At 46.3% G+C, this 15,272-nt stretch overlaps 1 protein-coding gene across 2 annotated transcripts in view; it reads left to right on the top strand.

Annotated features, from left to right (window-relative positions):
* Positions 1-15,272, top strand: part of CACNA2D4 (calcium voltage-gated channel auxiliary subunit alpha2delta 4) — a 134,570-nt gene that overhangs the window by 45,463 nt on the left and 73,835 nt on the right. For both annotated transcript variants that reach the window (XM_069860983.1, XM_069860972.1), the window contains 8 exons: positions 860-931; positions 5,075-5,136; positions 5,791-5,858; positions 5,997-6,042; positions 7,502-7,599; positions 9,345-9,438; positions 10,801-10,896; positions 13,822-13,949. In XM_069860983.1, coding sequence (XP_069717084.1) covers positions 860-931; positions 5,075-5,136; positions 5,791-5,858; positions 5,997-6,042; positions 7,502-7,599; positions 9,345-9,438; positions 10,801-10,896; positions 13,822-13,949 — 664 coding nt within the window. The remainder of the gene's footprint in view (positions 1-859; positions 932-5,074; positions 5,137-5,790; positions 5,859-5,996; positions 6,043-7,501; positions 7,600-9,344; positions 9,439-10,800; positions 10,897-13,821; positions 13,950-15,272) is intronic.

Below are 15,272 nucleotides of genomic sequence, written 5' to 3'. Positions count from 1 at the left end.
TTCTAGGTCTGTAAATAACCTACATCAAACAGCCATAATATACGGAACTATGGCCTTGTAAAGCAAATGCGGTTGCGACTGACCAGCACCTGAATGGAGGCCTGTCTCTGGAAGTAAGGAAGCAATTTGCATGAATGAATAAGGTACTTCCCACCTTTTTTTCTATCCAGGCTGAAGCAATAGCCTGATATGCGCTGGCAGGCTCCACATAAAGCTGAAGACTCTGCAGTTGTGGAAAAATTCCGTGGCTCTTTCTTGCAAGAGGCTGGGAGTCACTGAAAATGACATTTTGCCTTTGGAACTGAGATGAATAAAGTGGTCTTCTCACCGCCTACCCTGCTATCACACAGTCTTGCTTTGCGGTGCTAAACAGCTGTCTGGCTGCACCTCAGATGTAGTGCCGGATGCAACCTATAATTTAAAAGTCAGTTAAAAATAAAGTTCAAGATTTTTTTAATCAGTCTGGAGAAGGTAGTGAATTTCTTGGGTGTCTCCTCTTGCAGGCTCTCAAAGCACTGTGCTAATGACTTTCTGGCTGCCAAAGGTGAAGTCTGAAACTTGGACTGGCAATGTCATATCTTCCAGATCCTTTCCTTTCACTAAAAAAGACATATCAACAAGCTATCAGCACAAGCCATTACTATTCTTTGTCACTTATCAGCCTGCCTGAACATAGATCCTGACCACTGAGAACAGGTTTTCAGTTTGAAAGAAGCAGGAAAGGGGAGGGGGGCTGGGGGTGCGGACACATACAGTCATTCTTTTCTGCCAGCTCCTCTACGTTAATGATAAGTAGCTCTATTAATTCCTGTCCTTCCCTGCCTGGAGACACTAATACTGATTTTGTTCACCTTTGCAGCTGAGAACTGCCATGATCAATGGGGAAACAGGGTACCTCTCTATGGATGTGAAAGTCCCGGTGGATAAAGGGGTAAGAAATTATCCTCATGTTCAGGCCACACAAGAGAGGGGATGAGAAAAGGATGCTGAAGAACCATGAAGGATATGGTTTTAATACTCAGCATTTCTGAGTGTGAGAATTTTATTGTTTTACCATGTTATCTAAAACATGCTGTAGACATAAAATAAAGCATCCTTAGAAGTGCTCTTTATAACTGCTGACATTCTACTCTTACAAAGGTATTGGAAATGTCTCACAGTTCCCTACTTTGTCCACACAAAGTCAAAAAGCTTGTTGTTCATTGTTTATAGGGCTGTGAAATGAATTGGAGATCTTCAAGAGTTTAGAACAGGGAAGGCTATGCGGAGCCGAGCTAGACAGAACAAGGTTTGGAGGCTCTTTTGCAGTTCCCCTTCCTTACCTAAACACATTCATGACAACTTTGCCCCCACCCCCTCTGTCAGAATATGATTTCCTTTATCCAGGTCCAGGATTAAATTTCTATGCAAATATTTAGAGATGTTTTATGAAAAGTCCTAGTGAAATGGAGAGTTTTCAATGTTTCCTACCAGGTCTAAAGCAGGGTTATACACCTTCCCTTGGAATGAGTGCAAAATTGTCTTCTGCATTTACATTCACTGGTACTTTTTCATTCAGGTTTATTTAACTCTCGTAAAGATTTTGGCTTTCATCATTTCCTGTTAGGAAGTATTCCAGAGTCCTGCGAGTTATACTGCCCAGAAATCTTCCATCTTTCAGGAAAATTTTCCATCTTTTATAGCAAGCATTTTCTTCAGTGATCAGGTTGGCTGAACTGCTCACACGCTAAGCCACAGTCAGCACCAATTCCAATAAACTGACTGCTTACTACTACTGCTGAAATGATGCCCTTTCATTATGAAGACACCCTTCCATTTCCTCTGAATGGTTGTACTACTAGATCTTGTAACTAAACTCTGTTTCTCTATTTTTGGTGTTTGCAGCTATCAGGTACCTGTCAAAGGCTTTGCCCTTCTTCTCCTGCGCATTGGCAACATTTGCATTTGAAATACTTGCACGCTTTTCAGTCCGGTCAGTTCAGTGCGCTTTTGTGCACTTCTTCTCTCATATGATTTCTGGTACACAAGTACAAGGGCTTCACTGATGAATTTCAGTACTGTTTCCACGTCACTCTGTAGAGAGCATCTGTTCTCTGCAATAGGTTGTTTCTGAACAGGAAGGCCCAAATCTCCTTTCCGCTGCCCCTTCAGTTTTTGCTTCTACCCACAGCTGCACCGGAATGGCTGCCTTGGTTTCCGTATTTCTTAGCTATTTTTTCCAGTTGCCATTTTAACCATGAATCCTACTTTTTGTCCAATATCTCTAATTTTTAGGGCATTTTGGACTTTTTCTCAATATGCAGAGAAATGCTGGTTTATTTTGTCTTACAGATCACCGTACATCAGGGCTCCTAAGACAGTCTTGTTTGTTCCTCTCATTAATTCTTTTTCCCTCGAAAGCCTGTTGTTTACTGTTTCTTTTTGTTTACAGTACTTATTTAACACCACTGCCACTGATTCTTTAGAATAAAATTTCATGAGAAGCAGTTTCAAATGCTTTATATAAACCCAGATACATGTCATACCCTTTATTCCACTCATCCATTATCTATGTCATTGTCAGAAAAGCAATGAGGGTTTTCCAGCAAGATCTAGTCTTTGTAAATACAGATTGCTTATTTCTCTAGCTTAGCCTCTTTCTCTGTCTCTGTGTGTCCTCAATAACATTTCTGCTGAGTCATCCAAAGATAGCTTTTTAGTTCGATATTTTAGGGTTATCTTTCTTCTCCTCTACCCAGGGAAGAAGAATAACAGAAAGTAGCCTTGATAAGAGAGATTACCTATTTTATTCTGCAACTCTGCAAGCCTTATGAAGCAGAATAGGAGACTGAAGCTGAATATGTGACAGTTTTAGTATTATCAGAGTACACACAGAGTGCGGACTAGAAGTGAAACTTGGGAACTTCCACTTGTACTCTGCTAGCTGATGAGGCTACATGGCAATTGAAACAAAGAAAGTGCTGACAGGGCCTTGAAACAATGAGAATGAGGCAGAGAGAAGGGCTGAGTGAAGGGGATAGAAATTATTCTGTCAGCCACATAAGCGTGATTCCTCAGGTTGATCTCAGGATGGTACTGAGAACAGAATGAGATAGAGAGGGAAAAATACAGACCAAAGACAAGGGGCAGTTGTAAGAGAGATCTGATGGCAAAAATGCCTTTGCTTGCAGCTAGGGAACAAAAAGGTTGTGACTATGAAAGCTTTTGCTTTCATGGGAGGACATGGGTAGGAGCTGTGGTAGATCAGTGATGATGGTATTGAGCCAGGAGTGACTGCCTAGTACAGGGACAATACAAAACCTGGAATTACATGTGTTCCCAGACTGTGGGTGCTGGTAGTTGGCCATCTACCGCTGTGCCAGTGTACCCATGTTCTTGTCTTGTCCCTTGCTATGTGGCAATATCCTGCCTGATCTTCCTCAGTACCACCTGGCTCCAGGGTACCTCTGTTTCTTTCCCTTCCCATGGTTGAGTGGTGATGCCTCCAGCTGTCTTGGGGAGGGCTGGCCACCCATCCCCTCACCATGCCTAAACAGAGGTTCACGCTCCCTCCCACAAGGCACCAGTGCCGAGTGGCTGTATGGGTGGAAGAGGGGCAGGTCAGGAGAGCAAAGGATGAGCAGAACAAGCCCGGGTGAAGGAATGTGTCTCAGAGTAGTGACACCACTGAGCCATTTTCTACTTTCCTCTAGTGGCAGGCCTGCAACCCCTGAGTCTCCTTCTTCCTCATGCCTCCTCCCCTCTGCCATCAGATCAGACTGGCAAGGAAAGGGAAGCTTAATACCTCTTGTACCTGCTCCACAGCCACCAAAACACCAACATGTCCTGTTCCTTGGGGGTATCACAGCACTTCTCGAACGCCTTGGCTCAGCAAAAGACTCGGACTCAGACCCTGTTTCTCAGTAGTACATGATTGCCATGCATGGAGAGAGAAGGGAGGGAAGGCGATTTAGCTGTCTGCCGCCCCCTCACCTAACAATAACCCCCACCCTGGGGGTGTGTGCACAAAATCAGGGCACACTTTGGAGCTGGTGCTGGCTTACCCTTTGTGCCTCGCTTCACTTCCATTGCTGCACAGCTTGAGCAGGTTAGAGCAGGCATAGCTTTCCCTGGGGAACACTGAATTTTCTGTGCTCACTCCCTGTCTTCCACACACATCCTCTCACCTCGTTTTCAGACCGGGGCTGGGATTTTAAACATATTAGGGTTCATATACTGGCAGAAGGGTTGGACAGAAATTTTCCAAAAACTCTTCTCCTTTGGAAAAGAGTTCCACTGAAACCAACACTTTCCTACAGGAAAAGGCCAGTCTGGCAAACAGTTGAAGTTCTGAAGCAGCTTTCAATAGTCTGAAATGTCTTCAGTTGAAATGTCAGGCTGAAAAAAATATTTTCATCTGAATCAAAAAGGCTTGGATTTGAATCAGCACTTTTCTTTAATTTGAAAACGTAAATTGCTTCTTTTACTTATGTTTTTTAACAGAACTGGAATATGTTAAATTTTTGTCCCAGTTTGGCATGAAAGCAAATGTCAGGAATCTCAGCATTCCCTGCAGGAGTGGGGAGACTTAGCCCTGGCTGCCCACCCACACAGTGGGCAGGTTTGCTATCCTGCCTCTCCTCCAACCCCACCTCTCCTTCCTACCTGCCCCATTGAGGCCCCCTCCTGTTTGGGATGATGATGATGTGCAAAGCCATCAAGGTTGCTCTGTCCAGTCTAGAGCAGAAGAGCAGCAGGGCCCCAGCACGTTGGCTCAGAAGGTGCAAGAGGGAGGGCAGCTTTCCTCTACACCTTCCTGCAACCTTTGCAGGAGCCGTAGAACAAAGAAAGATTTAACTGAAGCCCTAGATGGAAAGACAGAGTGGCTGCCTGGATCCTGAAAGTCACAAGTTGCTGAATATGCTGAATACTGCACATTCATCCCTGCCTCCAGCCAGCCCTAGCAGGGTGTGAAGTGTGGTAATGACCAACTGCTTTTGCTTAGCCTTGGGGATGTACATCCCAGGCCCCCACCATCACTATGCCTTGGCCTGTCAGACAGTCTCTCACTTTCTTATTCATGCTCTTATTCCAGAAACGAGTTCTCTTCCTCACCAATGATTATTTCTTCACGGACATCAGTGGCACACCCTTCAGGTGAGCAAGGACTCGCATGACGTCAACACAGTGTATCAGAAATTTGCCATCAGGGACAGCATACAGGTCCCTTTTCTTCATAAAAATGGCTGCAACACCTAAGCAGAGCAGTGTGAACAACTTCTTTGTTCCTAGAGACATTAAAATATTGTTTGGGGTCAATTCCAAAGGAATATTCTGATTTATCTGAAGTTCAGAGTCCAAAAGATGTACCTGAGATGAAGCATGTTGTTTCATTTCAGAGACATGAGATATCTTCAATTTTCAGTTCCACCGAGTACGTTTTAAGTTCTGGTCTATGGCTTTAAACAAAACATCGTTATAAACTGAAAATTATAGAATGTCACATAAGGAATCAAGCGAAAATAGGTGAAATGGTTTGAAATTGGCACAGATTTGAGAAATTTTATTGTTGACCTGAATCTACAACATTGGCCAAAAACTGTCACCAGAAATGCCCCTTACCTCTACCGACAGGTTCCTGAGCCTCTTGATTGGATCTCACTTAATCCTCTTTTGACGATGTTCTTTTCTTTAATAGCTGTGGAGGGAGTTAATGTCTTTAAGGGCTGTAATTGCAGGGAACGCAGTGTCATGTTTAGGGATTACATGTCTCTTTGCTGACAAGCCCTCTGGTTTCCTTCTTGCCTGCAGCCTGGGTGTTGTGCTGTCCAGGGGACACGGGGAGTACATTCTGCTGGGGAACACTTCAGTGGAAGAAGGTAGGTTAATCTAAAACAGCCATGCTGTTCCAAGGGAAAAGGTAGCTACTCTGAACTCCACTGCTTCAATTCTCCTTCACAGCTGGTACCCACCTGCCTGCTACCTAACTAAATACTTTGTGTATTATCTGGTTCCAGGTTTGCACGACCTGCTCCAGCCAGACTTGTCTTTAGCAGATGAATGGTAAGTGGAGGAAATCCCATCAATGACACAGAACTTTGTCATGAAATTTTGGCAAAGTCCCCAGCAATTTGGCTTGAGTTCGCTGTCCTCTGCAGCCCAGAGAAAAAGTAGTGTGGTTCAGGGACTGTACCTGCAAAGACCTGATTGTCTCCAGGTGATTCAATTCCACCTCTTCCTTCAGGAGATCCCACCAAAGCCGCCATGCCCCTCTGCTAAGGAACATCTCCTGAGATTTATCCTCAGTCTTCTGTGCTCAGACTTATTTTGCTTCTTTCATGTCGCTCAGAATTGTGCTACAAAATCTACAGTATGTCAGACCTGTCAGGAAATTTGGTTACAAGCTTGGCAAGAGATTGAAATGCCTTTTAAATCCTCGCTTATTTTTAGTTGGCATTTTTCTGAACTGAGCCTAGACCTAATTTCTAGTGAACGTGGAGGTGATTTATGACCCCTGTTTCAATAGCAAGCATAATTTATGGGTTTGCTTGGTTTGGATATGAAACAGGGTGAAGCATGGCACTTTCCACTTATTGCTGTGAGTTTTGGGATTTTCATGAACCCAACATTCAGTTACACTCAGGCACATGAACCCAGTCTGTATCAAAGCCAAAATAACTATATCCAAGAAGCCTTGCATCCCTTCACACCTCCCATTACACTGTCAAGTTTCACAGGCAGCGCATTTCAGACACAAGCAGTGATTTCTACTCCTAACTTGGGGTGTCAGCTTACCACACTTTACATATTCATTTCTCTTAGACTTGTGTCATAAATCACTCCTTTCAGCCCTTTTATGAGTTGTAATTCTCTCTTACAGCTCCTTCCCCTCCCTTATCTTGACAAAGAAGTGGTCAAAATTGGAAGCAAGATCAGAAGACTGGTTTCTTTTATAATGCAGAGCATTTGTAATACATTCGACTGCTTCTCCCCAAACTGTGACTTGAGGCTCCTGCAGCTGTGTTGCTTTGGGACAGATTTTGTTGCCACCATATCATACTGCAAGATCATTCCTTGTCTCACATTTTGTTCCTCTGTCTTTTGCTTTTTCTGCTCTTAGTCTGGTCTAACTCAAATTGCACGTGACCCTCTGCTTTTCAGGTCCCTCCATCACATTGTTATTGTTTACAGAGACACCAGTAGACATCTTACACAACATACAATACAGAAAACTGCTGGAAGGATTTGGAACTGCCGTGTTGTAATGTGAGCTTATGCTGGAGAACATAACAGCAGCCCTGCAAAGCTCAGCAGCCAGATTAATTGGTGTTTGGTCTATTGGTAGCGCTTGACTTACAGCCACACTGCTAGATTTTGAGTGGACACAGCATCCAGCAGCAGCAAACTGTTTGCAGCCCTGGTTTTCTTGCTGAATCTTGTTTACAGCTATTATTTTCCACGAGCATTTGCTTGACTGTTGTTTCTCTTTGCACTTGTGTGTTTCTTCTCCTCTCCCCACTAGGATTTATTGCATCACTGACATTGATCCAGACCACCGGAAGCTTAGCCAGCTGGAGGCTGTGATCCGTTTCCTCACCGGAGAGGAGCCTGACCTGGAATGTAAGTCGCAGGCACTGAAAGGGCCCTGCTGGGCTTTCCTTGTACCTGTCATGGGTAAAAGGGGACTGTGACAAATGGTTTGGTGTCAGACTGAGCTCCTCTGGCACCTGCTCACACAGTCAGGACTGAATTTAACCTCAGCTTAATTCACGACTGGAAATAAGCTGAGGATCCACATCCTTGTGTCCGTCAGAGGATTTTTTTTCCATTTCAAAGTTGTCACATAATTCAGCCTTATCAAAGGTCTTGGCATAAGAAATACTGAAAGATAAAAGTCTTGAGTGGAGCTCGGCAGGGGCTGCACACCATGTTTCAGGCAGGCTGACCAACTGAGCCAGAGGGGTCGATGGCAGGAGGAACCAGGAAAGCTGCTGTGACTCCCCTTCTCCCCAGAGCCCAGGTAGCATCCTCCAAGGGCTGCACAGTGACATCTAGACAGATGGGTTCTTTCAGAAGAAGGATTATTAATTTTGTTTTCCAAACACAAGTGGTAACTGATCAGGGAAAAATGTTACACAGTTATTATCTTTTCTGCTCCCATTGCTGCTCATCCCTTGCACCAGGATGGGAATCTCTTAAAACTAATCTCAAATGTAATCCAATAATTGTTCTCTTACACATGATGAGCAGACAACTCCTGCTGTCTTTCGAGCAGGCTGAAAAGAAGAGCTATAAGTTGAAGAGCCAGGGAGGAGGAGAAGGGGAATTTCAAGAGAGCTGACTATGGGAAACATGTAGACTTGGAAGTGCTGTTGAGGAAAAACAAATATGACTTGGACACATCCTAGACATGTAGGGCCTGGGGAGCGAAAGATCTGGTGGTGAGCTCTGGTTTTTGAGATCTGAATGACAACAAGGATGGAGAGATGTATCCTAACAGCTGTGACAAAGAAAGGAGAAAGGAAGCTGGGAGAATTTGGGACAAAATATTAGAGGAGACCCCAGATCTCAGTACAGAAAGTGGAGACAGAAACACTGAAATTGTGGGGATGGCTTAATCTACAAAAGCACTGAAAGGGGCATATCTGCAATACAATGGCCATCACAACCTCACAGGAGATGAATGCAAACAGGACAATACAGAAATGAAGTAGGTTAAATAAATGGGTGGTTAGAGTATGTAGTTTAGCACATGATGACACCTCAAATCTTCCTAGCACCTCTCAGTTCCAGTTCAGAGTCAATTAGACTGTTAGCCTAGACTGACCTGAGCATCTGGTGGAAAACAGGACGGTAAAGTGTTTTGTGAGACTTGCAGGAAGGAAGGAGGGCTAACAAAGAAGCCAATGAGATGAGGACAGAGTACAGGCCATGAAGAAGTCAACAGTGGTTTTGAAGAAAGCTTCTTGAGTGGAATGGAGTGGCTGGTGTCCTCTCTACAGGGCACCCAGAAGAAAGGTCAAGGCAGGAATTTGAGACAATGGCTGTTCAATCAAGGAGGAGGTTGGAATGAAGTTCTGATTAATAACTTCATTTGAAAACCTCTCACTTGCCCACACTTTCAAACCCAAATGCTTCCACTGAGTTTACAGGGGAAACAGCCTGATGATCTTAGCTATAATGCCTGTTTCTGTCCTCTCCACCATCCAGCGTGGTACATCCTGTTCTCAGCCCTGTAATGGGAAACCTCTTTTATACCACATTGCTCCACTGTCCTGGCCAGGCAGACGCTCATTAACAAAGGATTCTCCATTTAGTGAGTAACATATCTTTCTCTTCTGATTTTTGTTCTCCCATCTTCTTAGGTGATGAGGAGTTGGTCCAAGAAGTGTTGTTTGATGCAGTAGTCACTGCACCCATGGAGGCCTACTGGACAACACTAGCCCTCAATATGTCCATGTAAGTGTATGAGAAATAAATCTGTGTAAAACACCATTTAGACAGCATCTCCAGGTTCTATGGGCTTATGCAGTGCCCAAAACAGTTACAGGCCCTTGTACAGCAGACAAGAAACTTTAGAGATAGCTCAAAAAGCTGACAGAAATAGCTCAATAGCTCTAAAAAAACCTCGAAGAGTCTCTCTTAGGAGTGGACTCCAACAGTCTGGGCCTTGTCAGAACAGCCTTTAGTTTGGTGAGGGTTTTTTCAGTAATGCAACATTAACACAACCCATCTCTGAATATCACTGGAGTATGGCACCATAAGGGGTCTTTGGCACCAGTTCTTTACAGCACTTAACTCAGATGCACAGCATTTGCCTCTTTAGTTGATACAGTTTGGTATCTTAGGGCACCTAGGACCATTTCAGTTTGAAGTTATTATGAGTTATTTCCTAATGCATCAGTTATCCCTCTGGATGGCAGCAACACGGTTTGGCTTGGCTTCCTAAGTGACTGTAGCAGAAGTTCCATCTCAGGTAGCAAGGAATGTGCTCCCTTACCTGCAGTGGAAAAAGAAAAAGGAGTTTGATCTTGTCTCTACTGGTGTTGCCTTCCATTTGAGCCTCAGGAAGGGAGTGGATGGGCTGGCTTCAGGAAACATCTTTCTACTTTATTATTTCCAGTGAGGAACCTGTCGCTTGTAGTATCTAGTATCATGTCACACAGATCTTTCAGCAGACAACATGCTGCTTATGCAGATGTGTGGCCATGGGACTCCTATCCCCATTTCATTTACCAATATCCCTACCACTAAAAGAAGCTAAGCCAGTGCAATCATGCTAGGACACCCAAATAACAGCCCATTTTTAAACAGCTATACCAACACACCCTCCCCACTTTAGGGCCACCACACTGCAGCTCTCTACCATGTAGCTGTCCCATCTGTGCCCTTAATACCTCCAGCAAGACACATCAGAATCAATCTACTTCTTCAGAGCCATTCTGCTACCCTGCCCATCCTCTGCATCCCTGATACAGCCGTTCTCTCTCTGTTATTCCTCTCCCTCACTTCAGCTTCAAGTGGGTAGCCTGGAGCAGGGCTAGCAGAAGGAGAGCTCATGATCTGCTTAGAAGAGAATGAAATGAGCAGACATCAAAGGTGTGAATCTAGATACAAGTGTAAACCTGCCAGTTGCTAGCCAGTAACAACCATTAGCAGGGAGTAGCCAGTATCACTTCCAGTGTAAACGGGTTGTATAACAAATGAACTTGGGACCATGTCTCCAGGGGTGGCTTATAATTTGAAAGACCTTCATCCTGGGGCAGGGAGATAGCTGTTCTGAAAACTGTTTGCTTCTGCTCGTGTGTTTCTGTTCCACAGGGAGACTGAGGTGGGTGTTGAGATGGCATTTCTGGGCACTCGGGCTGGACTCATGAGGAGTTCCCTATACGTGGGCTCTGAGAAAATTTCCAACAGGTAAGTCTCTAAACTGCAACACAAAATCACCACCAGCCTTAGAAATATATTTGGGGAAACAGAACGGAAAGCAGCAACACCTTGATGGCATTGGTGCTGATTTACAGAGTTAGGGTAGGGGTCCTTTGGTCCTTTCGGTTGTTCTCTTAAAATACTGTTCCCAAGTATGTTCATTTCAATGAAAACCTTCAGTCACTCCCTGACTTCAGTCAGCTACACAGTTGCTACATATCCCCAGGACCATTTTGCAGTGCAGAGGCTCTGCACTCCAGCACCCTGATGACGTTCCAGCTTGGCTAGGTTTGATCTTTCTGTCTCAATTCCTCTTCAAGGTTTATTCTGTTCTGCCTCTTACATTGCCCACATCACAGTAGAGTCTCAGTGCCTTCCAGTGAGCCATTAAGTGATGTGACTGACATCTGTCACATACAATTCATTCTCTTGTCCTCTCCTTCAAGGCAGAATTGTGCGTTCAGTGAAGAGTTTTGACATGGAAAGGGTATAGTTTGCATTTTTATTGTGTTTTGAACAGGCAGGCTGGTGCGTGCTGCTCTAAGAAAGGACAGGTCACAGAGGCACACCAGCAAATGGAACAGAAGGGGACAGTGTCGGCAGGAGTCCTTAGCTTCTTGACAGCTGTTTCACTGTCCCCGAGTTCCCCAAACAAGAGTCATACGTTCAAGGCAGAGCACTCTGCCATGCCCGAACGGTGCCACTCTTCGTATTTTTGAGGCAGACTGGGTAAGTCAGAGTAGCAACAAGGGGAAAAAAGGAACAAGGGAAAAAATGCCGCGCGCTGCAGGAGGCTGATATGATGATTCCCAGTCCCCCACTGCTCCTCAGGAGCATTCTTCGATGCTGTTAAACGACTGTGGTCACCACACTGCAGTGACAGACCCCGCACATCACACGAGAGGCGCTTCTGGAATCCCCCAAAAGGAAGGATAAATTGCATAAAGGAGTGATTATCCTTACGGCAAAAAGTACAGCGAAACATGAGCCTGGAAACACAGGGGATTTGTCAGGCAAGATGCAGGGACCTCCGGGGAAGCCAATGACCTGATTTTCACAAGGTCTTTCCCGAGCACCCACTCCCCTTAGGACTCATCCTCTCCCCTCCAGGAGCACCAACACCGCTTTCTCAAGGACTTTCAGCCCGTGCATCGCTGGGTGCTTGGTATTTAGCCACACCAGCGTCACCTTCGGTTTGGGGTGGGTTTTTTTCTCTTTTTATTTTTTTTTTTTCTGTTCGGGTTGGTTTGTTTCCGCAGGAGGCCGCCGAACTCCCTCTCCTCCCGCTTCCCCCGCGGTACCGAGAGGCCCCGGCGCTGCCCTCGCCCGGGGCAACAGCGGCACCTGGCGGGCGGCGCGGGGGGAGCGGCGGGGCCGGAGCTGCCTCAGCGTCCCGGGGCTGGGGGGCTGGCCCTCGCCTGACCGAGGCCGTGGTAGCGAGGGGGAGCTGGGAAACCGCTCCGGAGTCCCCAGGGCAGAGGTGAACCTGGATCGGGGCCGTCATAGAATCACAGAATGGTTTGGGTTGGAAGGGACCTTAAAGATCATCCAGTTCCAACCCCCCTGCCGTGGGCAGGGACACCTCCCACCAGACCAGGCTGCCCAAGGCCCCATCCAGCCTGGCCTTGAACACCTCCAGGGATGGGGCAGCCACAGCTTCCCTGGGCAACCTGTGCCAGTGCCTCACCGCCCTCATGGCGAAGAAATTCCTCACGTCTAGTCTAAATCTGCCCCTCTCCACTTTATATCCATTCCTCCTTGTCCCGTCGCTACAAGCCTTTGTGAACAGTCCCTCCCCAGCTTTCCTGTAGCCCCTTCAGGTACTAGGAGATCGCTATAAGATCGCCCCAGAGCCTTCTCTTCTGAAGAACCCCAGCTCTCTTAGGCCTGTCCTCGTATGGGAGGTGCTCCAGCCCTCTGATCATCTTTGTAGCCCTCCTCTGCAGCTGTTCCAACAGCTTCATATCTACGGGCTTGAAACTACATGATCTTTAAGGTCCCCTCCAACCCAAACTATTCCGTGATTCTATGATCCCAAGCACAAACACGGGCCAGAAGGAGAATGGGTTGAGAGCGGCCCTGAAGGGGAGGTCCTGGGGGTGTTGGTGGATGAGCCATCCACATCAGCATGAGCTGGCAATGTGTGTTTGCAGCCCAGAAAGCCAACCATATCCTGGGCTGCATCAGAAGTGTGACCAGCAGGGAGAGGGAGGTGATGCTGCCCCTCTACTCTGCTCTTGTGAGACCTCACCCAAAGTCCTGCGTTTAGTTCTGGAGTCCTCAGCACAGGCAGGACATGGATCTGTTGGAACAAGTCCAGGGGAGGCCATGAAGATGATCAGAGGGCTGGAGCACCTCCCAGACAGGCTGAGAGAGTTGAGATTGTTCATCCTAAAGAAGAGAAGGCTCTGGGAAGACCTTATAGCAGCCTTACAGTACTTAAAGGGGGCAACAGGAAAGCTAGGGAGGGTCTCATTCTCAGAAAGTGCAGTGGTAGGACAAGAGGTAGAGGTTTGAAGCTGAAAGAGGAGAGATTTAGATTAGATATTAGGAAGAGAATTTTTACTGTGAGGGTGGTGAGGCATTGCCCAGAGAAGTTTAAGATGGTCCATCCCTGGAGGTGTTCAAGGCCAGGCTGAATGAGTCTATGAGCAACCTCATCTAGTGAAAGTTATCCCTGCTTATGGCACGGGAATTTGAACTAGATGATCTGTAAGGTCCTTTCCAACCCAAACTATTCTATGATTCTATGATGCTCCAGGACGACCCTCACAGTCACATGTTTATGTCACAGGGGAAGCCTCAGGTGATGGATTCAGGTGATGTGCTCAGCCCCGGGGCGGTATTGTCTTGAGGAGGGCTGCCACTCCTCCATACCCTGTACAAATACTGCCCTGGGTTTTCTCCCTGCAGGAAATTCCTAACACGGAAGGACAAAGAAAGTATCTTCACCATGGACCACTTCCCTCTCTGGTACCGCCGGGCAGCCGAACATCCCCCTGGCAGCTTCATCTACAGCATTGTCTCAGAAGATGATGCAGGTAACCCCAACCTGAAAACCACATCTGAGGAGGGAGAAAGAGAAAGCTTTTCCCATCTCACATCCCATGCCACACTTGTCCCAATCCCTTTATTGCTGCCTTTTGCCTAGTGGGAAGTTCTGAGACTTGGCCTCTTGGTGTTACCTTCACACGAGCATAGAGGCAGAGGGGTCATGGCCAAGACACTGGACACAGCAGAAAGATAAAGCTTCAAGTGGTGGGGAAGGCAGTAGGGGCTGCATAACATGAGGTTGCAGGGGAGTTGAAGGACATTTGGAAATGCAGGACCTGGATAACCTGAAGGATTTAGGGAGGCGGGGTGTGGGGGAACACAAGGTCCTTGCGGGACTGGAGAACATGTAAACTGTGAGAAGGGGAAGGTAAATGTGTCACAGAAGGAATGATACATGTAGGTGTCACCAGGCATGGAAAGGAACATCATCAGTCATACTGGATGACAATAAAAGCTGGGACTGGTCAGGTATCAGCAAGCACTCAATCAGGAAATGTAAGTTTAGAGGATGTCATTTTTTCCGTCACTACTTTTCATGACAGGAAAGGATGGATATGTTACAGAAGATAGTGGAGGAAAAGGGGGAGGGATTTTCCATAGGTTCCCTTTGTGAGGGTGTCTCATTCATACCCTGTGTCCTTTCTATCACATTACTAGACCAGAGCGCCTCTTGCCCAGCTAAGAATTTCAAACACAAGAGGAAAGCAAAGAATGGATTTCAGTGTCTCTTGTTGGTGGTTCCTGTGAGTTTGCAGGGACAGCTAGGACCTCCTCAAAGGCTGGAAGAGAGCAGAACAGCCTAGAAAGAAACAATCCAAACAAAATACTCATGTGACACTCCTACACAGAAGGCAGAAATCCCCTATGTGCTTGTCTCTGGCCCCTAGCACTCCATCTTTGTCACGGAGCTCAGCACTTTAGCTGTTAAAGCTTTTTGTGGCACAGTGGTGGGAGGCTGGTGGGTGGAAAAGCAACTAGCAAAGAAGAGAAAACCAGACTGGGAGGCAAGAGATGAACCAGGATGGAAAGAGAAAATGCTTGAAAACTTCCACAAAAGCATGTGTCTGCACAGCACCCTTACATCTCACTTAAAAGGCAAATGTGAAGAGTGGGGGACGCATGGTAGGAGGGACCTTTTACTCATCTGCATGACATTTGCTTTCTGGAATAGGGCGTGGGTTAGAAAACCCAGTGACACCCTGTGGGGCTTCCTAAGGCACTCATTACCCTGGCCTCAGTAGTCACTGCTGGCTAAACATTGGGGTTGTGACTTGATGTGGCTTTCTTAGAAATCACAGGCAGTTTTGCAT

Source organism: Phaenicophaeus curvirostris, chromosome 1 (genome assembly GCF_032191515.1).
Source record: "Phaenicophaeus curvirostris isolate KB17595 chromosome 1, BPBGC_Pcur_1.0, whole genome shotgun sequence".
NCBI classification, from domain to species: Eukaryota; Metazoa; Chordata; class Aves; order Cuculiformes; family Cuculidae; genus Phaenicophaeus; species Phaenicophaeus curvirostris.
The sequence above is the reverse complement of the archived record's forward strand: the minus strand, read 5'-3'. Positions and strand labels throughout refer to the sequence as shown.